We start from the raw sequence: 25,502 nt of genomic DNA, 5'->3' as shown, positions 1-25,502 counted from the left end.
CTCACGCCGTGCACTTTGTTTGACAGAACACTTTATTTCCCTTGAGCATCAGACGGGCCTTTCAACACACATGTTCGTGTCGAAACACGGTTCGAAATCAGGGAGGCTTTGTGGTATTAGTAACACTTAATCTGCCCTTCTCTCCGCACCCTGTCAGGTCAGCAGGTTTCAGAGAGCGCTGCTCCCGCCCCGCCGCACAAACCCTGAGCGCCTTCTACAGGAGGACGGGGCTTAAGTGATCAATCACGTCCTCCCGATGTGAGAAGTACAGGTCTTCCATCAGAGGCTCGCATCTCTCTGTGTTCCGGACTGACGGGGCCTTTGCCTCAGAGCGGTTGAGTAACAGGCTACTTACCACGGTGCGACTGCCACAGACTGCAACGCCCTGCGATTGTTTCAGGGTCTGTGAGAAATCTGCACCTGAAAAGAGCAACGCACAACTCAGATATGCCTGAACTTATTAAAACAACTAGAGCATGACAGGAAAATATATAGTGTGCTATGAACAGAAGAATTCATTGTATCATATACACAGTAGGAAAGCAATGAGCTCATTAACATTATGATGTTACATTAAAGTACAAGAAAATACCACACATGCTATTACACATTCATTTTATATATATATATATATATATATATATATATATATATATATATATATATATACACACAATATATTCATTAATTCATTCTCCAAATCATCACAACCACATTACAAATCCACCACAGTATGGATTTATATACATGATCTGTAATATCATATATTATACTGTATATATAATAGAAATGATTATAGTCACGTTAGGAATCCAGTACAATTACACCTAGGCTAAAGGGTTTCTGTATTAGCTGGCTGCATCTCATTTCAACGAAAAAAAAAAAATTCACAGAAAATGTAAAACAATATTTCTAACGAACATTATGATACCTGAAGAGAATGACAGTAGGAATTCTTCTTTTTATTCGGAACGCGACGTCAGTTGATTTAATCAATTTTTAATTCGAAACGCCATGGGCCATAGTTTTGTTTCCCGGCAAAGCTGTTTATTATTGTTAGTTAATAAAAGCAGCTGCTGATATGTAATTAAATATATTTCGTTGATGCTAAACGAAGTTGAAGAGGTTTTCTCAACGCGTTTATATTATAATAATTTCATGTTTTTCTGGTGAAAAATCCTCACGAGCAGTTCAGCTGTTCTCCCGTTCGTTGCGTTTTACTTGATAACATGAATAAATAAGATCCTTTAATAAAGTGAATAAATAAAATAGCCTTAAGTTATTCGAAATAACACACACAGTCTTTCAAAAAAAAAAGCGCACTAAAATTAAATAATCGGAGAATGCTTTTAATTCTCAAGAAGTTTTTACACAAAATTTTACAACATCGTTTGTTGAGGGGATCTTCAGAGATTAAACTGCTCCCCGATTCAGTGCCTTTATTTCATAAGCAAGACAATCAATAAGACTTTTTAATACAGTGAATCAACAAGCAGCTCGGCCGTTCGCGCTCTTTCTCTAATCGACACACACAAAGTCGCGCGCGCGCGCGCACACACACACAGAGCCCGTGCCAGCGCCAGTGTCAGTGTGCGCTGAGCGCGCCACCCAGCGGTTCCCCATGACACTGCAATTCGCCTCAGCGGTCGCTTCGCGGCACCTACCTCACCGTTTGGGCGCACAGGTGAAGTAGGGCGAAATACGGTGAAAGCGGGTCCATGGCCGACCTACCTGTGCAAGTGGAGGAGATGCCCGGCCGTGTGAGAAATGGCGACCCTCCGGACCGCTGCTTCCATGTTGGTCTTCACGGTGTGAGCGCCGTACGCTTCCCATCGTCGTTAGCGCGCGCGCGTGCGCCCGCCTGCCCCCACGCACGTGAGTTCAGACGCCTGCTCGCGCGCGTGGCGCTTGGGTTCTCGCCTCAGGGAAACGCGCGAGCGTTTCATTTGTGTGTATCTGTGCGAGAATGGTCATTTCATACACATAAAGATATTTTAACATCTCAGTACTGTCCTTGTCTCGCTTACTTCTCTGCTGCTACTCATGTAATTTTTGAAAATTAGATTTCCGTTTTTGTTTCATTTAGCGGATAACCGTCGGTGTGTTAAAGCTCGGATGGTTGTTGTTTGGGATTTTTTTTTATACATGCCATGGGCTTGTCTGCTGTCATCTTCTACTATCCGTCACTGTTTCAGCGCATGTACAATGTTTTGAAAAAAAGTGCTTTCCTAACGTTTATTTATCTGATGCTTTTCTCTAGTGACTTATAATGTTAAGTTACAATTATTTACCCATTTACACAGCATTTTACTAGAGTAAGTTATGGTGAGGACCTTGCTCAAGGGTACTACAGCTGGAGGTGGGATTCAAACCTACGACCATAGGCCTATAGTCCAAGGGCAGCAGTTGTAAGCGCTATGAAACCAGCTGCTCCTCATTTCCAGTGTGAATTAATCTGCAAACACATATATACAAATAAAAGAGTGCAGTCGGGCCACAGGATCATGCAGCTCAGTCACGGTGTCTCGGTGTTTATTTCAATAAATGACATATAGATATTTGTTACACTGAGCATCATTTTTACCTGCACTCTGTCTCAGGAAGAAGACAAGAAACAACCAAGGATTATCCAAAGAGAGCAATTACAGTCTCTTCCTTTACATGTTCTTTCCTTGTGTGTCTATACGGACGCTATCTACATATAAACTTTGTCACTGGTACAAAAATAAAATACAATAAATGCACTGCTACAGGGAGAGAACAGCTGTACAGTCCTCATTGAGGGCAAAAATACACAGAAATTGTTTCACAAATCAAAAAAAGAGAACGAAAGGGTGGAGATGTCACTTTTGAGCCGAATTCACGGTCCGCTGCTGCTAAACCCCATGGCGATCCAGCGGCACTCGCGCTAATTCCAAATGAAAACTCCCGCTGTTATCCGGAAACGCACAAAATGAAAATAACGCGACGTCTCGTCCCATTTCCGCTCCAGAATTGATTTCCCCACTTCTTACCCACGTCATTGCCTCGCTACACACACTGCTTTGCTATGGCTCTAAAGACACCGGAGTGTCCTGAGACACACGCTTTCTCGGTTCTCCTCGGTTTCAACTCCGGGGAAGAGCGGCGAAATTCGCTCGAGGACAGGACAGGCCTCCAACGGCAACGTGCCGCAGGGTCGTGGAACCGCGTGCCTCCCACGTGGGCAGCACCGCACTCATCGAGGGCACTCGGAGCGCCATCCCGATGGATATTTTAAAATGCAACCATGTGTCATACTGAGACCCATCAAAAGATTTCTGTCAAGTTTTCCAAGTCCCACCCCAATCGCGATATACTCTAAAAGCACAGGATTTCTTCTTTGAAATGCACGAGGCCTCAGCACTACTGGACGGTCAGTTTGGTAGACACACTCAAACGCATACGTCCTCTACAGTGGACAAAATGAATGACTGGGTCTCAGGATGACACACGTGAATAGAGCATCTAAATTTAGCAAAGTGAATCACGTGCTTATTGTCTCCGACAATTTAAAGCGATGACTAACTGGAAACGTCTCTTCCGCAAACCATCGCAGGAATGTTTTCTTCCTTTGTAGCTCCTTTTCAGTACATCCAGAACCGAATCGGTACTTTACTGTAATAAAACTCATGTGCACCTAGTCATGATCCAGAAAGTCGACTGCTATCCTACAGAGATCTAGTATTTGACTCTACGAACATACAGCTGATGCACCGTACAGTTTACATCGACAAGCAAAAAAAATACTCTATAACACAACACACTGACCAATTTCACGAGTAGTTCAACATCATCTTTGAATACAGACTTACTTGTATTTTCTCGTTTTGCTATGGTGTGTTACGACAGTGCTTCTTAAATATGTCTGCATCTCTCGCACAGTAAAACTGGTCTCTTGGCGGATAATATTCAAGAAGGATTCGTGAGCGATTTTCGGCGGCCCGGTGCACCGGCGCGTCGTTGGGAGATACGTGAAGAGCCAACCGAACTGCGAGCATGCAGGTGAGGAGGGAGGGTCTCTCCACCCAGTGCTGCCTCCCACCCTCGGTGCGAGTCGAGAACCTGCGCCACGCTGGTACACCTGGTCGTAACACAGGTGTGACGCTGTGGGCTCAACCACGCCGCGTGCACCTACCAAATAGCGCACTTTCTAACAAACGCACGGGCCACGGGGTGGAGATGCTCCCCCGAAAGCTCCTCCATTTCCTTTTTTTTCCACTCTTCTGGGTACGTGAGAACGCATGAATGATGCTAGAATTTCTCGGGAGTATTGCTTAAAGACTGGCTGCGTAGAGCTAATGACTGTTGGAAAAAACAATGCGTCACGGACGTGTTTCTCAGGTGCGGAACCTGTCGCGTCAGGGCGGGATACCTGCCCTCGGAGCGTGGGGTCTACAGGAGGCCTCCAGAGACCACTCCGGAAATTTTGTCGATGTGCGGCTGTCGATCTCCTGCTGCACACAATGAACCAATCAAAGAGAGTCAAAGCGAGAGCCTCGGGGCCGTGGGGTTGGGGGAGGGGGGGCAAGTCGACTTCTGAGACGAAAGAGAGAACGTCCACGGAACGAAATGAAACACCGGTTTACACACTTCATGTGCTCTGATTTGATCACAATGTTCATAATGGAATAAAAGGTGTTTTCTTTTGAAATTCTCTGTTGCTCTGGAAAGAGGCGAAACCCTGTCCGGTGGCGGTCGTCCTCTTCGGGAGCCGGAGCGGCGGCGCTACGAGGACGCGTTTCCCGGGCGGGCCTAGTGCGGCAGCGCCACCAGGATGTCCACGTAGTTGACGGGGAAGAAGCCGGACTGGCCGTGCAGCATGCCCTCGTACCAGTTCTCGTCGATCTTGTTGGTCAGGGTGATGATGTCGCCCTCCTTGAACCCAAGTTCGCCTTCGTTCTCGGGGTCAAAGTCGTACAGGGCGCGGCAGCACGGCTGGTCCATCGGCACTGAGAAGACAGCAGCGTGAGAGGGGGATAAACGGAGCCATAATGGAGGGATAGAGCATGAGCTCTATCCTGGGGGTGGTTATGTGTTCAGATCCAAGGTGAAAAATAATAAAAATGTCATATATAAATAATCTTCTTTTTAAATTCGGAAAAAGGATCCACTATGGATCCACATATGGGCCCTTCAGACACATTCATACATGTCCAGCAGTAAGCTTCCTCATGTCTCCGCTGGTCTAACCTGGGGATCTGCCTGGAGAACGGGCTGGAGCGCCGTGACTGATCCCTCCGTTATGGTTCTCGCTCGAGCTGAAGTCCATGGAGGTCCGGGGTTTGGGCATGAACTCTTTCCTGGGCTTCGTGGAGGCCTCCCTTATCCTGCAGACAGGAGACCGCGGTACCGTCAGCTGTCAGACAGAAGTACGTTTCCCCTTCTTTTCTCTTGTCCCCTGGGGACGCCCCCTTTCACAAGAGAACAACGTGTGTGTGTGTGGTGAGAACCAGGGATCTTACACTTAGTCCCCCACCACCATGCCCCATCCTCGCGCACTGACCTGTCCTCCATCTTGCCAGAGAGCTGCTGCAGGATCTCGGTGGCCTGCCGGTGGTACTCGACCTGTGCCTGCACCAGGGAGGCCAGCTGGCTCACCTGCTCGATCTGCTGGCACGGAAACACGAAGGGGAGGAGCCTTATGGTTGGGGTACGGCAGGTGGAGATGGTGGCGGTCGTGATGGAAGGGTATGTATGGTGATGGAAGAGGAACTCTAGGTTCAAGCAACATCAGCAGATACTTTGTGTCCATCTGGATATCTGAGCACCACAGCAACATGGTGAAGATGATGCTCAGCAAGGTCTCGGCTTAACTGCACCTCAGTGCTTATGGACAGGTGATCAGCGCGAAGGTGGAGGTCGCTTGGCACGTCCGACCAGTGACCTCAGCTTTCTTCACTTCGGTCCTGAGAAAAATCACTACAATGTGGTTGCCATGGTTTCAGGAGAGATGGGAGAAGGAAACATTGCCCAGTCTGGAATCAGGACACGTGAAAGGAAGGGGAACACAGAGACTGTTAGTGTGTTAGCACTGAGCTCAAGACGGAGATGTCGGGGAAAGGTCACGCACATGCCGGTATCGGCTGGAGGCGCACGTGACCCAAAGACAGAAATAAAGGCAATGTTAAAGGAAATGTCTACAAAAACACACTGTCCTTACATCACTTTCCAGCAAGTTGAACATGCTCTGCTCAGCGATCTCCTTGGAATCGTCAAACTTCTCCAGCGCCTGCTTGATCTCCTCATCCTGAACCTTGCCCTGCCTCTTCTTCTTGTAATCAAAGTCCAGCCGTCGACCTTCCAGCTTCTTGAGATGATGCTGGAAGAGCAGGGACAGGCGAGTGAGATCTCCCGTGCTCTTCATCTCGTCAAGGGATTAGTGCTTGTTTGTATTCAAGTTTTAATTGACCTCCTTTTCAGCATCGTAGGGTTAACCGTGCTTTTTTTGAAAATTAACGTAAATACCTTACAAGTGGTTCAGAAAAACCCAGAAAGGTCCCCCTGTTCTTCACCTGTATCTCCTTGAGGTCTTTGTCATGCAGGTTCTGCAGGGGGTCAATGAAGTTCTGCTTCACCTCCATATCCAGAGCGTCCTTAACTTCCCCGAGCTCTCGCATGGCCTCCCCAGCATCGATGAGTGCCAGGCCTGGTGAGAACAATGTCCCGTGATGCCGCTCTTCACCATCATCACACAATCCACTCATCGGGAGCACGAACACCTTTAGAATTTTTGATGTAGACTCACAAGCGGCCACCTTTAAAGCAAGATGCAACAATACTCTAACATGTTCCAGAAGAATCTACCATGTAACTGTACCAAAGCTGGACTCTTCCCCGAGCTCCCTGCCAAACTTCTGCATGGACTCCCCCAGCACGGTCTCGGCCTGCGTGTAGCCGGGGCCCTTCTCCTGCCCACGGATCTTGGACATGGAGTTCATCATGCTCATCCTGGCTCTGGTTGCTGTGAAGGGAGGAGACAGCGAGCGCTCAGTGTCCAGTTCACGTCCAACGTGTCACTCTGTCCCTCACTTCCATTAGCTGGCTGTCTCAGGGTGGACCTGGGTATTCAGGCTCTACATACTAGGCTACTCACCAGGGTTGGGCTGGAGGTACTCTACCGTCTTGGTCATTATGTCCAGCACCGCCCTGGTGGTGATGTCCACTTTCTGCAAACAAGTATGAGGAAGAGTGTAAGTCCCAGAAACCTTCAGAAATGACATTCACCACCAAACAGCTACACGCATATTCTGCCTTTACTTACTCATTTAACTCACATCTTACTCACATCTTACTATGTTAAGCTACTTACAGCGATTTAACCATTTATACATCTGGCTAATTTCTAGGGTTAGGACCTTGATCAAGGCTTCTTCGGCAATAGGTGGGATTCAAACCTGTGACCACTATGCTTCCTGCTACCCCTTAGATGAGCTCTAATGAAATGATCCATCCATTGTTGTTTAGGTGGAAGCGAGGGTTCGAACATGAGCTCCGTCTTGGGTCTTGCTAAGAGGTTTTTCGCCTCTGCACTTCACCGGGGATGTGAGCAGAGGATGTAACGGAGCTCCTACCTTCTCCATCTCCAAGAAGTCCTCATCCAGCTTGGTCCCCTCCACTCCCCCCACCTTCTCGCTCACTCTCTGGAAGGTAAAAAACAACTGGTAAAATTGTGCGGATGGAGACAAGTGACACTCCCTGAGCTGCACAAGGGCTGAGCAGCGTCAAAATTCTTTTTTCTTTTTTAAACAATAATTAGTATCATAATAGGAGGGGGTGCGGTGGCGCAGTGGGTTGGACCGCAGTCCTGCTCTCCGGTGGGTCTGGGGTTCAAGTCCCGCTTGGGGTGCCTTGCGGCAGACTGGCGTCCCGTCCTGGGTGTGTCCCCTTCCCCCTCCGGCCTTACGCCCTGTGTTGCCGGGTAGGCTCCGGTTCCCCGTGACCCCGTAAGGGACAAGCGGTTCTGAAAATGTGTGTGTGTGTGTGTGTGTGTGTGTGTGTGTGTGTGTGTGTGTGTGTGTGTAGTATCATAATAACAGATCCAACCAGCACCACTGTTATTTTTTGCCATTTAATGAACAGCAAAACGCAACATAATAGAACTGGTACACAAACAACAACGAAACAACACAGCGGGAAAACACCAACACACACTGATACGTAACACGGACTGTGGCCTTGGAGTTGCAAATAGGAGACCAAATGCTCCAAAATCCACTTTCATTATCATGCAGGATGAACCAGCATCATTATCACCGAATACCGATTGCATCGTCAATGCCAAATGTGTGTGATTGCAACATAACGGGACACTTCTATAATCTGAACACACGTTCACCTTTTTTTTTGCAAAAAACTGAAATATGTAAGGGCGGTGCAGTGTCCCGTGTGTCTTTTGGCTGGAAGTCATCCTGTTTGGACACTCGCTAAAGGTCCAACCCTGCGTCTTGATTTAAACCCGGTGAGAGAAGAGCCGTTCACATCCTCGACCGTCCCCGTCCAAAAGTGGTTAAGGGTAATTTCGTGCGACCGGGCAGTCTTGTCTGGCGGTCGCACCGGACCGGCGGCATTTGGAGACTCATCTCCTGATGTAATGTCGCCTGACAGGATGTCCAGTCGGTCCCGGGGCAGGCTGGTGAGAGTGGCGGTCAGAGAACCCGGTCGGTCCGCGTTGAAACTAACTCTGTCTGAAGGGAGGGCGACCCACGTGCGAACCTCGCGGGCATCTCATCCCAAAAGCATGATGGCGGTACAAGTTCCGCTCCGGTCCCGCTGATGCTCTCCGGTTGTGCCGCAGCTCAGCTCCAGTGCACCGGCTGCAGAAAGTGCCCTTTACTCATATTCAGGACTGACTCCGTGACTCCGAAGAGCAGGAAATATCTCCATGTGCGCGTTACTCCCACCGGCAGTGAGGGCAGGGAGCTCAGCCTCCCTGCTTAGTAAACAGCTGAGTTACTGTAGTAAACCAGGTAATTAAGCGAGACTAACTGCTTTCTTTGGAAGCGCTCTCCTCTGTGACAAGACGCTCGAGAGAAGGATCACGGATCACGATAAGATGAGTGATGTGGGATTGCCGACCCTCCGTTTCCGGCTCCCGTTACAGGCCTCGTGCCCCCTCTCCCCCCGCATTGCTGTCAGCTGCTCTTTAGCACCGTCGTCTTAGCATCACATGGATTTTTTTAATGTCTGGAAGAAGCCCGTCGTCATAGAAACGGGGACCCTCTCCCTCTCAGCAGAGGACGTGGGCCTCCGGCTCCAAATCACTGGCTAAGACTGATCCTCTCGGGGATTTGGGATAATCACCCTTGGGGGGTGATGATGGAAAAAAAAAACACTCTAAACCTTTCAGGTTTTTTTCATTTTTTACATTATTACTATTTTTTACTGCCATGTTTATCCCTCCTAGACCTTTCTGAGCACCACTGATCTCGTGGAGGCATCAGCTGGAAGGAGAACCGGATGGATTAGTGATTGGCAGCAGGGGTTAACAGAGGCCAAGAGAGGCCAGCACGACACTGCAGCACGTGTCGAACCGGGTTCTTACCACGTTTCACAGCGCGTTCAGAAGAGGCCACGGAGGGAGCCTATCATTATGAGTGACTGATTTTACTGAAGATTTTGGGGTAAGCAGTTAGCTGTGGGCTGTAGTCGCAGGTCCCTGCCTGGGACGACACGACACTCCAGATCCTCATTTACCTCACTGCTGTTACCACGTTTCTACTCCGTATGATTCACGATTTCCCTTGAGACGGCTGCAAGACGGCAGCATCCCTCCAACATTTCCACTCCGGTCCGAAACCTCGTTGTGATGAATTTCTTCAGGGGAGATAAAGCCGATGGTCATGTCTCGGTCATCATAGAGACAGGCGGTCATCACGGTGGAGGAGACGGCTCGGCAGCGGGAGCAGCGGCCACCTGGGGGGTAATCGCTGGAAATTGGGGACGCGATTAGCGCAGCGCACCAGCACGACGCAGATCATCAAGCGCTTCCCCCGACAGAGAGAGAGGCAGGAGGTATTAATTAGGCGCATCATGAACGCATCCGTCGGCGGTCTCTTCAGATATGAACGCCATCTGCGCTTTGGTAATAAACACATTTCGGAGCAAAACAAAGGAAAACATTTTAAAAAAGGAGCGAAAAATTTCACAGCCGCAAATTTGTCCTCGACCGTCAGAGGCCGACGTCAGTAAATACCGGACTTAGAGCACACGGTTATCACCGCGCTTAAACCGCTTCTAAATACAGGTTGATTATTCAAACGTGGAAGGAGTCGTACCCGAGGCAAAAATACATATACGGTCAGATCAGTGGATCTGGAATTAAGGAAGCGATCGTCAGTGAACTGATGACTGAAGATGAGAAGAGTCACGTCAAAAAAACTCCGACTGACAGTTAGGACAGCATGGTGTAACGCGGTCGGCACTGGAACCCTTGCCTGAAGGTGTGGTAAATATGGTACGCCTGGCTCGGTGGCACTCAGAGGGTGAGTCAAGGCAGGTGCAACCAAGTCGCGGATACAAACGAGCTGCGGTCACACTCCTCCTGTTCCTGGTCCACACACGGCGTTCAAGGACCCGTATGGTGAGGAACGTGGTGCGACCGCTGGCCCTCGGCCGAGTAAACCGCCCCGCGGTTGCACCGGTGTGGATCTGCAGCGAGGGAGGAGTGCGTGTGAGCGGAAGGAACAGGTCCCTTCTAGCCTGCGGTCCTCGCCGGTCCTCCTGCGCCCCCTGGGCCATCGATCGGCCGACGTAACGGTCCTGGCACGGAGTGCCACCCGCCACCTCGACCCCCCTGCTGATTGAGCATTTTCCGTTTCCGGGCCTGATTAGTGTCGCGTGCTGGGGACTCGAACCCTCGGACCCACAGCAATTAAACATTCGTAAAAGGAAAACTGTGAGCAGGGTCTGCTATCGTCCATTCTTATGCTTTGGGGTCACAGTTGTAGCGGAATATCCCACAAGCCCCGGGGGTCGTAGGATCTTGCTCTACGTCAGAGGTTCTTAACCCTTCTAGGCCACAGACCCCTTGGTATAACATATCATTAACATAATTTATATGATTGCACTATTACTATATGTGAAATAATTTATCACTTATAGGTCCGTAACTATTCGGACAGTGGCATAATCTTCATTATTTCTTCGGTTATATTTCATTATGCACTATATATTTACATTTCATTCATTATTCGTTTAGTTATATAGTGTTGTTTGCAAAGCAATCCAGTGCTTCGCAGGCCCCCTAATCCCGATGAGCACGACCCCAAGGATACGAACCCCCGCAGTGTGCGTTTCCCAGTTACGGAGCGCGGTGACGTACCGCTGCTTGGACACGTTGCTGTGTTTATGTACAGGTATGAAGCACTTCGATTCATTGGTCGCCGACTCCACGACCGCACGCTCCGCGTCCTGTTACGGCGCTGTGGCCCGGAGGGAGACGACACGCACCGCACGCGGGCCGCGTTACGCGCGGCGGCACCGAAGACGTCACGTTTAAAAAAAGGCTCACCGAGAAAGAGAGAAGACACTTTAGATGCATTAAAGGATATAAATAGAGCAGCTAAGACCTGCAGCGCTCGCTAAGACCAGGACGGTCCCAAAGCCGGTGACCGAACTAGTGCCAGAATCTTCCTTAAGCACATCCGACTGTACCGGAATCGCACCGCGGTCGAGCGCTGTAAGCGGATCAAGGTTCGAACAAGACATCGGCATGCGAATTGTTCAGCGCCGCACCCAGTGGATCCTGACCTCAGCGGATCGAGGTCCAATGTGTAATTAATAGACATCCGCCCACATATCATCAATAACCACTTTTCCAGTGCAGGGTCATGGAGGTCTAGAGTCTATCCTGGAAACACGGGGTGTGAGGTAACGTACACCCTTTCACAGCGTAATCTCTTACACGCTCGCGTGAACACACACGCACACGGGGGAAATTTAGTCACCGCTTCACCCGAAACACACGTCTTTGGACCGTGGGACGAAACCCACAGGAACACGGGGGGGGGGGGGAACACGCAAGCTGCACGCAGACAGAGCTGCCTCGGGAAGTGCGCTCAGAATCACATCCATGTTGTACTTGCAATGAAGCAGGTGCTACGCACAGAGCTAAAGCCTCTCTCTTCTCACCGTTATACACACTTCCATTTAGCGTGCGGTGAAACGCGCCGTGGGTTTGCGGCAACTGGCGCCACGTGAGCCGCTTCGCGCCCCGCTCTATACATCTGATGTGTTTCAGCCGTCGCTGCATAATCAAGTGTTCGGAGCGGCCGAGGCACCGCTTCGCGCAGCCACAGGCGCCTAGGGAAGGGATCTCATCTCATCTCATCTCATCTCTCACCCGCTTTCACCTCTTGCTGCCCGTTCTGGGAAAAACACCCATCTGTGCAGCGGGAGGAGCTGGGAAGGCGGGACTGTGCGGTAAACCCCTTTCCGGCACGATCACATGTACGCTTGCGTGACACACACGTGGGCCGGCCCCTGGGAAAGTCCCCGTGACCTAATCCCAGCCCCAGGTGTGCGTGCCGAGGCCGCGGGGCCCTGGGCGAGAGCCTATCCGTCCATCTGGGGGGGAGGGAGTCCTCCGGCCCACGACGCGCCGTGTTCGACGCGACCCGACCGCCTTCGTTCGGCTCCTTCATGGACCGCGCGGCGTGGCCTCCTGTAGCGCCACACGGGTACGAAACACAAGCGGCTTCGGGTTACACAGAAACAAGGGGACAGGACTAACCGGAGACGCCCGTAATCCTCCGGCACCCCATTACACATACATTTCATTAAGAAAGATGGAAAATTAATCTCTCTCTGGACATTTCGGACAGCTTTCACCTGCCTATTAATCTCCTCAACTGTTTACGTATTTGATAAAAATTAATGTGCGTGCTTAGATTAACAAAGGCTTTCCTGGAGAACGACGCGGTAAACATTCGGGTCCACGGAATAATCGATCGCGTTAATACGGCGAAATTGCCGGGCCGACGGGATTCGCTGTGAGCCGACGCGGCCGAGCTCTTTCGAACGGACCCATTTAATTATGGCACGGACCCGTCGTCGGTCAGAGCGGGCGTTCGACCGTACAAGGCGAACGCGTGCGGTCACTTCCTGCCATATGATGCATGTGCTGTTTGCATGACGACGATCCCGAGGGGCACAGGAAGCTACCGCTGCGCAGCGAACACGAAACAAAGGTGGAATCATTTACACTGGAGCCTGTTCTTTCCCACTATACAATTTTCTACAGGGAAAAACACCTGTAATGTAGATATTAAATGTTAACAGTCTCCGTGGCAACCGCATTTACAAGGAGAACAGGGACAACTCCAAAGGCTTTTTGCTCGTCTTCTTATCCTGCCGAAGCGATGAGCTTAGTAAGGGGTCAGTCACCCGGGGCCTCGTGTCAAGCCCCCGGCGAGCCGCTAACGGAAGCCGGCGCCGCCGCGTCACTCGCGCCCGTGACGCACCTAATCCCGTGTGTAAGCTTGTGCGCCTCTTATGTAAGGCAGGGGCGCCAGTGGAGCGTGCTCTTCCTTGTGCGCATTCCTCTGCGCCCACGTGCCGCCGGGATGCTGGGAGGTGGGGGGAGGGGCGAGCCAGCTGGCATGGCCTGCGCCCAGCAGGGAAGATTGGGGGGGGGGGGGGGGCAGGATGCTCCCACAATGACAGCGCCTCGGTCCCAGGCACACTAAAGACCCGAGGTCCTGGATCTCGTACACAGGAACAGCCGAGCTGCACGCGGAATGCCAGTCTCCTCTACCGGGACATTTTTACGTCACTCGTTGTAGAGAAGTGCACCGCGGGGGGAAGAGAAACTCTTTACTAATTTAATAACTAAAATGGTAAGTCGCATTCGAACCTTTAAACAGGGCAGTGCGACAGAGCAGCACATCACACCGGCGAGTTGAACCGAAAGTGTCTCTCTGTTCCTCCTCGGCACATGGCTGCGAACCCGGGGCGCTTGTCTCTCTGTGCCGTGTGCCGTGTGGCACCGAGGAATTTGCCTCAGGAGGGTGAATTATAAATTATACCAAACAAGTGAGCCTTTCACGTGTGCGAGGGACCTTTGCTCAGAAAGCTCCCCGAAGGCGCCGACCCAGCCGCGTGGACCACGGCGTCCAGAGTGCGACCTCTCGTGGTCAGGGTCAAAGGACCATACGGTAGAAATGACCATCTGGCTTTCATACAGGATGCTGTCAGGTGGCTGTGAGTGGAGTACAGGGTCATCAGCCCATTGTAACACCCACCCATCATCAATAACGCTTGGCCAGTGCAGCTAGTGGAGGCCCAGAGACTCTTGGAAACAGAGGGAGTGAGGCAGGGTGCACCCTGGGACAGGATGCCTGTCCATCACAGGACAATCACATACACACTCACATACACACACTACGGGCATTTTAGTGCTGCCAAATAGCCTGAAATACACCTTTGGCCTGTGGGAGGAAACCAGAGCACCTGGAGGAAACCCACATGAAGACAGTGAGAACATAGAAACTCCACACAGACTGAGTGGGGGATCAAACCCACATCCAAACCCGCTAGCCAGGAGCCGTGAGGCTCCAGCACTAGCTGCTGTGTCACCGTGATGCCCCAATGGTAATGACTAAGAAAAAATATAGGATACTTATCAAAGTAAAACACATGTTAAAGTATAACACAGAAGAGAGGGTCATTCTGACGAGGTGGCTGAATGGCGAGAGCAGCTGCTCCTTGGGGGCAGTTTCCCTCCCGGGTACGAGCGAGGCCTGCAGTACTGAGCTCCTTCTGAGGATGAGCTCATTCAGCTGTACTGAGGTGGCTGCACTATGTCCAGCTCCCAGTACCATGTGTTTAGGGCACTTGACACACACAGACGTTCCAAAGACCTTAAACGCTCACTGGGTTGAACCACGGAGCCCCAATATCTGTTTGATGCCCTGATGCAGGACATGAGACACTGGGCCCAGGACAGCGCTGAGTTACTGCACCTCTTTTTTCTCACCGCCTCCAGCAGACATTGTGTGATGATGCTCAGCGGACAGTTTGGTTAATACCTTAACTTAGTGTATCAGGGACAGTGGTTAGAGCTGCTGCCTTTGGACCCAAAGGTCATAGGTTTGAATCCCATCTCCGTGTGCAGTACCCTTGAGCAAGTAAAATTTCACAGAGTAAATAAATGGGAAAATGATTGTAAATAACTTTAAGATTATAGGTCACTTTGGAGAAAAGCTTCGCATAAATGAATCTTATTTCTAGTTGGGCTGATTGCTGGAATCATTATTGTGCAGCTTTTGATCTCTATCTATCGTGACAGGGTACGATCAGGTGGTTCCTTACAGTGAGTGGATGGTGCACATGACAAAAATAACACACTACATGGAAGTGACATCTGCGAAGACAACATCAAGAGCACTCATGTTAATTACAACAGAATAATATATAATTCAATAAATCTTGGTAAGACGCGTAAAAAAAATGCAGAACACAAGCGCCGATGATCTTCAAATGCCTGATCCAGCACCGTCTTTACTCCATCTGCCTTGTTTGTCTCCTGCAGGGTGTCTGTGCTGATGCCACACTGCCGGCCTTCCAGCCAAATGCCCAATATCCTCCCGACAGGTACACCGTGTGTTTTTTTGCGCCTGCACCCTCGGTCAAAAAGAGGCAGACTCACACGATGCGTCACTCTGCAGCGTTGAGGGACCGCGAGCCGATTAGTCATGCCGAGCACCAGCAGCCCCGCCTAACGAGAGCGGAGGCCTATAAATGCCAAGCGCCTCCTGCGTCCCGACTCCGGGTCCAATGAACGAGCTTCACACGTGCTGGTGTGTCCTTCACGGACACACTCGCCATTACGGGTCTTCGCTCCTCGCCCTATTTACACAGCGATGCCACAGACCATAAAATGGGGCTTAAAAAGTTTTCTGACAGTAGTGACTATCATTAGCAGCACGATTATTATTATGATCATTATAATTATTAGTAGTAGTATTAATAATAATCAATCTACAAGAGCAAATCTGGAAAACCACACGTCGGCTGACAGTTCACATCCCAGTTCCGAAGGAAGCGGGTCTGAGAGAACATGAAAAAACGATTGCACGGTATCAATAATTTCACACGGCGTCAAGGTCAAGGTCAAGGTCATTCAGTGCAGACTGCAGCCGCATCTAGAGGAGAACTGCCTTCCAGCTCTGATGCAGCAAGAAAAAGACGTGGAGCAGGGGACCCCAGTGCTGCTGTGAGATGGATGTCTGAAAGAAGGTATCAAAGGAGATCCAGATGTGCTTCACTGAACTGACTGCAGACCATGTTCAAAAATGGGGGCCCCAGAACATCTGACCATCCCGATGACGAACTAGAATGTGTGACAGGAAGCCAGTTAAAACACATGGGGAGAAAGGACGTAGGAGCGCGCACACTTCAGCCCATCTTCGGCGGAACACAATATAAGAAAAGCTGGACTAGAAGAAGACAAAAAAGGAATTAAAATTAGTAGAGTGAACATCAGCAGTGCTGAGGACAACGGACGAGTAGCAGAGGATGAACACAACAGTTAAAAAAAAAGTCAAGGTGGGGGGAGAAAAATATCTACAATTAAATCTGACGAAAAAAGAAGCCGTGACAACTGGAAGAGCGGCAAACACTAAAACTGATGTGAAGACGTGGAAAGTAGCGGGGAGCTAATCCAAGCCACTGCAGACCCTGCACCGTTTCCAGCCGGACCCTTGCGGTTCGCTAACCATTTGGCAACTGTCCATTAACCACCCGCTAACTGTTTGCTAACCATCCCTTAACTGTCTAATAGTGCGCTGACCATTTACAAACTGTCCGTTAACTGTCTACTAACCATTTGCCAGCTATCCGCTAACCACCTGCTAACTGTACTGTGTACTATCTACCGCTCGCAACCATTTGCTAACCGGCCACTAACTTTCTGCTACCTGTTCGCTAACTGTTTGCTAACTGTCCCACCGCCCGCTAACCAGTTACTAACCATCTGCTAACTGTTTGCTAACACTCCCACCGCCCGCTAATCATTTGCTAACCATCTTCTAACCGCTGGCTAACTGTCCGCTAACTGTCCCACCACCCGCTAACCAGTTACTAACCATCTGCTAACTGTCTGCTAACACTCCCACTGCCCGCTAATCATTTGCTAACCATCTGCTAACCGCTGGCTAACTGTCCGCTAACTATCCCACCGCCCGCTAACCAGTTACTAACCATCCGCTAACTGTTTGCTAACTCTCTGCTAACCGCTGGCTAACTGTCTGCTAATCATCCTCTATCTAACCGCCCGCTAATCGTTTGCTAACCATTTGCTAACTGTTTGCTAACTGTCTGCTAACTGTCCCACCGCCCGCTAATCATTTGCTAACCTTCTGCTAACCGTTTGCTAACTCTCTGCTAATCATCCTCTATCTAACCGTCCGCTAATCGTTTGCTAGCCTCTTGCTAACCGACCACAAAACTCGACAGAGAGAATTCCGCATCCGACTCGAGTAAGACGAGAAGCGTGTAAAAAAGCCGACGCTGTCCGTCGACACGCTTCATCACGCACCCGAGACCACGTGGTTCAGCTGATGGACGAGAAACGAGCAGCGCTGAGTGACGCCGCGGCTCGCGCTCGCCGTGTAAAAATGATCCATATTTAATTCCACGCACATCCAAGTTTACTCTGACAGAAGAGTTTCTTTGAACGCTCATCTGAACGCTATGCTTATGGAGACATATTTGCTTTATGAGCGTAAAGCTCAGCGGTGAAGCGGCCCAACACCTTCCCTCCCCGGGGGGTCCGATGGACACCGGGGGGCTCGTCTGACGGGGGCGCTTCGCCGGGGTTGTCGGCTACGCCCCTCATCTCGGCCCACGCCGCTCAGCAAAGCGCGGCCTCGGCACTGCGGTAAACGATAGCGGCCCGCGCTCACGGACACCGGTCTGAGCCCCGTTGCCCTTCGCGCGTGGGGCCTCCGGTGCGATGCAACCATTTCGCCGCACGTTTCGTCTTCGGATGCCTAGGGAGAGTTTCACACACCGAGGGTGCCGGTTCATTGCGTGTTTGTTGTGGAACTAGCTAATCGCTAACGCAGCGCTAAAAGCTAACGCTGAGTGCTAACGCTGCTTAAAACAGTATTTATTCATTTATCTGATACTTTTTCCAAAGTGGCTTACAATGTTAAGCGACAAATTGTTTACCCATTTATTCAGCTGGGTATTTTTACTGGAGCAATTTAGGGTAAGTACCTTGCTCAAGGGTACTACAGATAGAGGTGGGATTCAAACCTATGGCCTTAGGGTTCAAAAGCAAAAAGGTGTAGGGGTCAGAGCTGTTGCCTAGCAACCAGGAGTCTTGGGTTTGAATCTCTGCTGTTGCTGCAGTGCCCTTGACCAAGGTTTTGACCCTGAACTGATGCAGTAACAATTACCCTGCCCTAAAAATGGGTAAATTGGTGTAAGGAGCTTGTAAATTGCCATGAGGGAAAAAAAACTGAAAATGAACGAACAACGAAATGAGGACAATTAAGGTTCTGAAAACAGCAGTATTTGTAACACCTGGGATGTTTTTTCACATACCAGTACATGACAGGTTTACCACATTTGTATGATGGTGCCTCACTCTTGATCTTACCATGCTACCTGCATATGTTGGTCCAGGAGGGTATTTTTCCAAAAAGCTGCACAACAGACTACCCCCACAGGTGTGGTTTAAAACTCAGCCACCAATGTCACCCTCCTGGGGAACATGGGCCAGACTGCCTTGCTCCTCCATTATAGATGGCGGCCGTGGGGATTCGAACCCCTGCCGTTCGGTGCGCAACAATTTCGAGACGTGCCACTGCAAACATCTGGCAGTTGATATTAGGTGAGACAGTACAGTACAAGCGGGTGACGAAGTAAGTAACAAAAGTCTCCACTATGAGTGGGGTTCAAAGCCCAGCATATGGGGAAGTGTTTACAGGCTGGGGCCTAATTCTGACCAAGATTACAGGCTTGTGTGAATCCTCTTGCTGACAAGAGGACGGGTTCTCAGCCAGCAGCTTTTTGGCTCCGAGGGGTGTGTGGGAGTAGACGATTCAAACCCTGCGATCAAACTGACATGCTGTCGCCTGCCCAGAAAATACAGGCTGCGTGGGAGGCGGCCGAGGCGCCAGGTGGAACCAGCGGAGATCGCGGGCCGAAACGGTCAGAGGCGCGAACCCGAAATGTGAGTGCGAGGCTCACGGACGGAGGGAAAGCTGGCCCGCGACGGCCCGATCGAACCCAGTCGCGGTTACGCAATTACGGCGACGACAACCAGCCGGCATCTGGCAGCGGTAATTACAGCGTAAGTGGATTTCACCTCGACAGGTTTATTCTAAATTTACACGAAGAGGAGCAAACCCTCAATCAAAAACAGCGTGTTAGACCTTTGTGGCATCCCCACGCAGAAGAGCCTGATAATGGAACGGCTACCATCTTCACACTCTTCACTTCTCCTAGACAAACATGAGATTATTATTATTACTATTATTATTGTTATTATTATTATTATTATTATTATTATTATCCATCCACTTAACTAATGCTTTTCTCCAATGAGTATTGCATATTAAGCTTGTTAAACTGATTTACCCATTTATACAGCAGGGTAATTTTTACTGTATCAATTCAGGGTAAACCCCTTAGTCAATAGTACTACAGCAGGGCAGAGATTTCAACCTGTGTAATTATCTTGTGGCTGATAAGTCTAACCACCACTTTTTGGACCTTATCACACTGTGCTACTGAGAAAGAACCATGCTTTACCCTACAAAATGAGTTTGCTCAACTTCCTTCTCCAAGCTGCACTGCCACCCGTTTACTGCCATGATGCTGCGTCATATTCCTGAGCACAACCTACTCACGACCTTGAGATCATCTCAGGTTGCGGTTTATTTTTAGTAAGCGTCCCGGTCCTTCGTTCTCACTCCTAACGGAGATGTGCAGCAGACCGTGGATGGAAAACAAGATCTTCTCTCTTTTTCCACACGTGAGCAACATTTTCTCTCTGCTGAGTCGAGACTTTGAGGGCCGAGAGGGAATCGAGAGCAGAAGGAGCGAACGCCGCACCTTCTACAGCTGCAGGATCTGCACACGGCCGTGGTGCAGGGCTGCGCAGCTGTGGAGCCTGGTGTTTGTTCAACGGCTCTGGGTTTACTTGTTTGTTGCCTCTTGTCGTCTGCTGATCATTTCCTTATGCCTTCTGGACCACGTTACGTGACATCGGGACTCCGTTTTCCCCTGGCGGATATGACCGACAGCGGTCAACAGCTCGGCTGCAGGAGAACGAGAGCTCCTGAGATGGAGACTAACCGAAAAGGACGGCACGGTCGTTCGATAGTGGGGGCAACCAAGCGCTGGGAGACCATTGAGGGGAAAAGGTTTTCACCTCCAGTGATGACCGCTTTATGCAATCGACCATCCATGGACCGCACAGCGGTTATTCAGGCTTACCGGTCAAACCATACTCAAGCCAAACTGGGATGGATGAACAAGCTGGACAAGTGCCTACACAGACCAACATTTCCACCACTGAAAGGCAGTACACACACACACACACACACACACACACACACACACACACACACACACACACACACACATGCGCAGCCCTCCCTCCCACTGCTCTGTGCTCTTCCTGTTTCTTTGAGCTGATCTAGAGCAGCAGCAGGAAGCTCGACCACATGGTGGACAGTTCCACTCCCACAGGTGTCTTTAAATACACTTTGTGGACAGGTTTCTGTTCTTGGAAAGGAACCTTAAATGGTCTCGGGTTCCTCGTTACCAGCGCAGGATCCCACACACACCCACAACACAACCTCAAGGAACATGCGACATCGCTGTCCGATTAATGTGATGTACGGTGACAATAAGAGAGCACTGAACACCGTGAGCGGCAGTAAGAGTTCAGAGCTCATCTGCGGTAACAGAAAAGTAAACAGAGATGATCCTCATCCATCCACTGTCAGTATTTGCTTGTCCACTACAGGGTCATGGAGGTCCTGAGTCCATCCTGGAAGTATAGAGTGTGAAGGAGGATACACCTTGGATGGGATGCAAGTCCATCACAGGGGAATGCAACACACTCTCATTTACTCACACACACACACACCACGGGCAACTGAGAGTGACCAATCCACCTGAAACACATGCTTTTAGACTGTGGGAGGAAACCAGAGCACCTTGAAGAAACCCATGCAAACTGGGGGAGAACATGCAAACTACACACACACGGCTGGATTCGAAACCCATCTCCAAACCCACAGTTCAGGATGTGTGAAGCACCAGTGCTACCCGCTGTTACCCCGCGCAGCCCTCGAACTTGAGCTGGGAAATAAACACGTGACGCAAACCGCTGTGAACACGCTAGAGAGTCCCGAACCGATGACATAATTTTCAGTTGAGGTTGAGGACAACACATGTTCCAGAACAATCACGGCGCTCCACGGAGGATCCCGCCCTGTCTGACGGAAGAGCTGCTTCGCCCCAGGTTCGGACGTTTCCAGAATATTTCAAAATATGCGAGGCAATAAACGTGAGTCTGTCGCCGCCGGCAACAGATTAAAGAGCCAAATTTGAGAGCTGAGCTCCTGGGACTGAAGCTGCGATTCAGGGGGATTAGGAGCTCGAGGGCCACAGGAAACCCTTCTGCCAGGGCGAGGTGGGCGGAGCATGTCATCACAGGGTGGGTGATATTGGGCTGAGGAGAGCACGCATCACAGTGAGGGCCCCTGTTCCACTGCGGTCCAACACAAAGCTTCAGAGAGCCAGAGGGACACAGCGACTGAAGGCCTGTCGCTGTGAGGTGGTAAAAGACAGCGGTAAAGGACTCTGCTTGGGGGCGCTCACTCCTCTAGCCTTTGCCATCTCCATCTGGAGTCTGGTTTAAAAATAATCCTTCACGTTAAACGCTCTTAGTGATACTGCAGTCACCCTCGAGTGTCCCGGGAATCTGTTCTAGCCCCTTGTACCACGGTACACCTGGGGGATGGGGGGGATTCGCCGCAGAGCGTCTTCGAGCGCAATTCCAGCCAAGCGGAGCTCGCAGGAGGCCGTCGGCAGACCGCAGTACGACCGCCGCGGTACCGAGAGCACGTCTCTCTCCGCAATAATTCCCTGAAAATCTGCAGGAAGAGGCCACTTCATTTGCATACCACACAGCCACTATGATTTACTCAGTGGTACTGTGCTTTACCGTACTGTTACTGCTACCAGCCCATCGATCCCTTGCTGATTGAGGACTTGATTAATAATGATACAGGAAGGCTGCACACTGTATATTTCCCGTTATAAATTCACCACAGCACACGCACTGCTGGCCTTTTCAGCGCCCCTCCCCCCAGTAACATCATATCATAAATAATCCATCATGAAGACAGACAGACAATCCATTAATGTTCCGCGCAGACACGCGCTCTGCGTTATATTAAAGTCATCAATAATAGGCGCAAAGCTGGATTTATTGAGGGAGAAAACACAGCAGCGCGGGCGGTGAGACCGACACCACACACACACACACACACACACACACACACACACACGGGACACTTGTCTCCCTGTCCACCAGAGCGCACATCCACCGTCCACCTGAAGCAGTTCGAGGGCAGATGCGCAGCGAGTGGAGACACCGGCCCGCGAATGTCACGCGAAGGGTACGCGCTCACGCGGGCTCCGGTGGAGGGGTGGGGGGGGGCTCCGCCGTCACGACTTCGCAGCGCCAGAAAAGACTTAAAAAACCAACAACGTCCCACCGTTGAGAGCAGCGCAGCAACACAGTGAGTGACATTAAAAATGAGGTAACGAGAGTCGGAGGAGGGGCAGCGCTGTAACACGATCATTCAATTAACATATTGGTAATTTATGGAAATATTACCCCCCGGGGGGCTTTTTAATATCAGTGATCCACGTCGAATTAAGAGCAGTATAAAGCAGAGCTCATGCGGCCCGAGGAGGACAAGGCTTGGTCCACACTGACACACACTCACTGACACACACTGACACTGTCACCAGCAGCAGCAGCTTGTCCTGCAGGCGTCCTTGGCGAGCCGCAGGTGCGGACCGCGGTGAGACCCACCTGAGTGGCTTTGTGGAACTGCTTCTTGAGTCCCGCGACAGACATGATGCTTCCGATGGGCCGCGCGGACGGATGCGGTGCGTGCGCTGCGTGTGTCTGCTGGGGGTCCCTCTGAGCGTCCTGCGCTGTCCTCGCGCTGTCCTCGCGCTTTCCCACACCGACCAAGCGCGCTGTGAGCTCCCGCCCCCGCAACGGTGACACGCTCGTGACGTGACCGGCCCCTTAAAGGAGAAGCGGGAAGGCGCGGGGATCCCGACAATTCCTTATTAAACGGCCGCGATATTAAGAGTAGACCTTTAATTACATTTCTTCTCCTTTTCACGCTTACAATAAATATAATTTCGTACGCGATGCGAAACGGAGACGTTCGTGACCCCAGAATGCACCGAGGAGACAACAGAGGACAGAGTGTCACTTCCAGCAGCAACTCCGCGCGCCACCAGCGTTCAGCACCACGGACAGCCCCGCCCCCGAGGCCCCGCCCCCTCACGGCCGCGCGCACCGCAACACTTCGCAGGAGACGTTACGTTCGCTTCGTCACGACTCAGGAAGCACCGCGCGCGCCCCCTGTTTACGGCTCTTTTCCTCGTAGGACATTTTCAACCTTGTTCGCAGTAAACGCGACGTTTTGTTTCGGTGCGGAGGAGACGCGCGAAGCCCGCAGCGGCTCACAGGGAACCCGGGGTCCGGGGCGCCTTCCGTGTCGCACGTGACTCGCAGCAGTACCAGCACGTGGACGTGCACGTGGTTTGTTACATCGAGCGCTGATTACACCTGGAAAGGCTCAACCAGCGCAGGCGTGTATGACGAGATCAATTCGAGTTTATTTCCACGAAATGGTCAGTCTGTCGCGAGGGCGACTCGTGGGGGAATGTCGCCCCCTGGCGGTCACGCGTGCGAAACGCACATCCCGACAGGCGCCGCGAAATTCAAGTGCCCCGGGATTCTTCCGGATTTAGTTACACACGTGGCCAAAAATGTGCCCTGCACGTGTCATGATAGGGACAGGCGTGTTTCATTTTAAAATACGAAATAAATTAAATAACTAAGAGCGATACACGATTCCACGTCGGATATAGAGAGAGGTAGTGACAAAGACGACAAACAATTTGTTAGCAATTTAAATTATTTAAAAACATTCTTCAGATATGCAACAAATATTTTAAGAGAAATTCAAACGCTGAATTTCTAGCTGTTGTGACTGGAAAGCTTTGCGTTTGGCGCCATCGTGTGGTGAGAAAAAGGAAAAACACATTTTAAAAGGAAGGCACTTCCGCTTGGCTTCGCGCGTTAGTACAACACGTGGGAATATACTTTTTTAAAATTGGGGACCACTTTTTCTAGAATAGACCGTTGCCTGGGGGTAGAGCCTGTCTGTTCCCCGGCTTTGACCGTAGCTCCCACAATCAAACATTAGGACTTTGCGCACCAGGAACAATCCGTCTTTCTGAGACAACATGCCAGAGATGTACGGATGTGTTTGTCAACAGAACCCCATATACCACGATCCTGGGAAAAGTGTCAGTGTCTGTCACTGTTAATTACTCCACAAAGCCTTTCCGTTGCTCTGAAGAGGATCATTGGAAGGATCAGTCGTCGCCCCCATTGGCGTCTGACGTGTTGGGTCGACAAAGGCCCGCTGGGCTTTTGAGAGCAGGTGGAACGCTGGCTGGGAGTACTGGCTGGTTGTCTGACCGGACCACCGTGCGCAGTCAGCCTGGGGCAGCTCACCTCCTCACACGTTCAGGAACATCAAAGCTGGAGTGAGGACTCCCCACCCCCCACTCCCACAGCAATCGCAGAATATGAGGCTTTGCAGGGAGACCCCCCCCTCCAGGGAGACAAAGCAGGGCCAGTAACTGAGAAACATGAAGATGTGGAAGTCACTGATAGTAGGGAAGATCAGCCTGACTTTTACCTCAAGGAAGTGACTGCCCACGCTGTACTGTGGTTCTGGAGCAGGATTTACACATTTGACTCTGCAATCCTTGCATGCGGTGGGTTTGGGTTTGGGTTTGAGAAGGGAACCTGGGTCAGCAAGGGTTCTGTAACAAACCAGAACCACACTGTAGTACTGGGTCAGGTGTCTGCACATGTCACTGCAGGAGAAGAATCGTCATCTCGGAGGCACCGTCAAGCCACCTGGCCCTCCTCTCCTTCGATCGCCTTCAACCCGAACTCTTGACCTCTGCAGGAACCCCTGAGAAGTGTGGGAAACTGGGACAGATGGATTAAAAAAAAAAAAAAAAAGACCCAGCGATGATCTGCGTCTGAACCAAAAAAGGAAAAGGGAGAAACTTCTCACTGGGAGCTGTGGATCAAAGTGACTCCCAGAAGAGATGCCTTTAATGAGATTGTCGGGGGCGGGGGGTGGATTAGTCTCATTCTCCATTCCTATAGAGCATATGTGATT

At 50.7% G+C, this 25,502-nt stretch overlaps 1 protein-coding gene across 2 annotated transcripts; it reads right to left on the bottom strand.

Moving 5' to 3' along the window:
* Nucleotides 1-2,502: 2,502 nt before the first annotated feature.
* Nucleotides 2,503-23,550, bottom strand: sh3gl2a (SH3 domain containing GRB2 like 2a, endophilin A1). 2 transcript variants are annotated; one of them, XM_018735990.2, is made up of 9 exons: nucleotides 23,090-23,550; nucleotides 7,593-7,661; nucleotides 7,115-7,187; nucleotides 6,839-6,982; nucleotides 6,534-6,667; nucleotides 6,182-6,340; nucleotides 5,525-5,631; nucleotides 5,212-5,348; nucleotides 2,503-4,970 (listed from the first exon to the last, which is right to left on the bottom strand). In XM_018735990.2, the coding sequence occupies exons 1-9, from the start codon at nucleotides 23,132-23,134 to the stop codon at nucleotides 4,774-4,776; spliced, it is 1,065 nt and encodes a 354-aa protein (XP_018591506.1). In that variant the 5' UTR covers nucleotides 23,135-23,550; the 3' UTR covers nucleotides 2,503-4,773. The 2 variants fall into 2 exon arrangements, with proteins under 2 accessions (XP_018591506.1, XP_018591507.1); XM_018735991.2 differs by having other exon boundaries at nucleotides 5,525-5,628.
* Nucleotides 23,551-25,502: the final 1,952 nt, after the last annotated feature.

The sequence above is a fragment of the Scleropages formosus genome, chromosome 16 (assembly GCF_900964775.1).
Source record: "Scleropages formosus chromosome 16, fSclFor1.1, whole genome shotgun sequence".
Classification (NCBI taxonomy): Eukaryota; Metazoa; Chordata; class Actinopteri; order Osteoglossiformes; family Osteoglossidae; genus Scleropages; species Scleropages formosus.
This window is presented reverse-complemented; position numbering and strand designations above follow the sequence as displayed.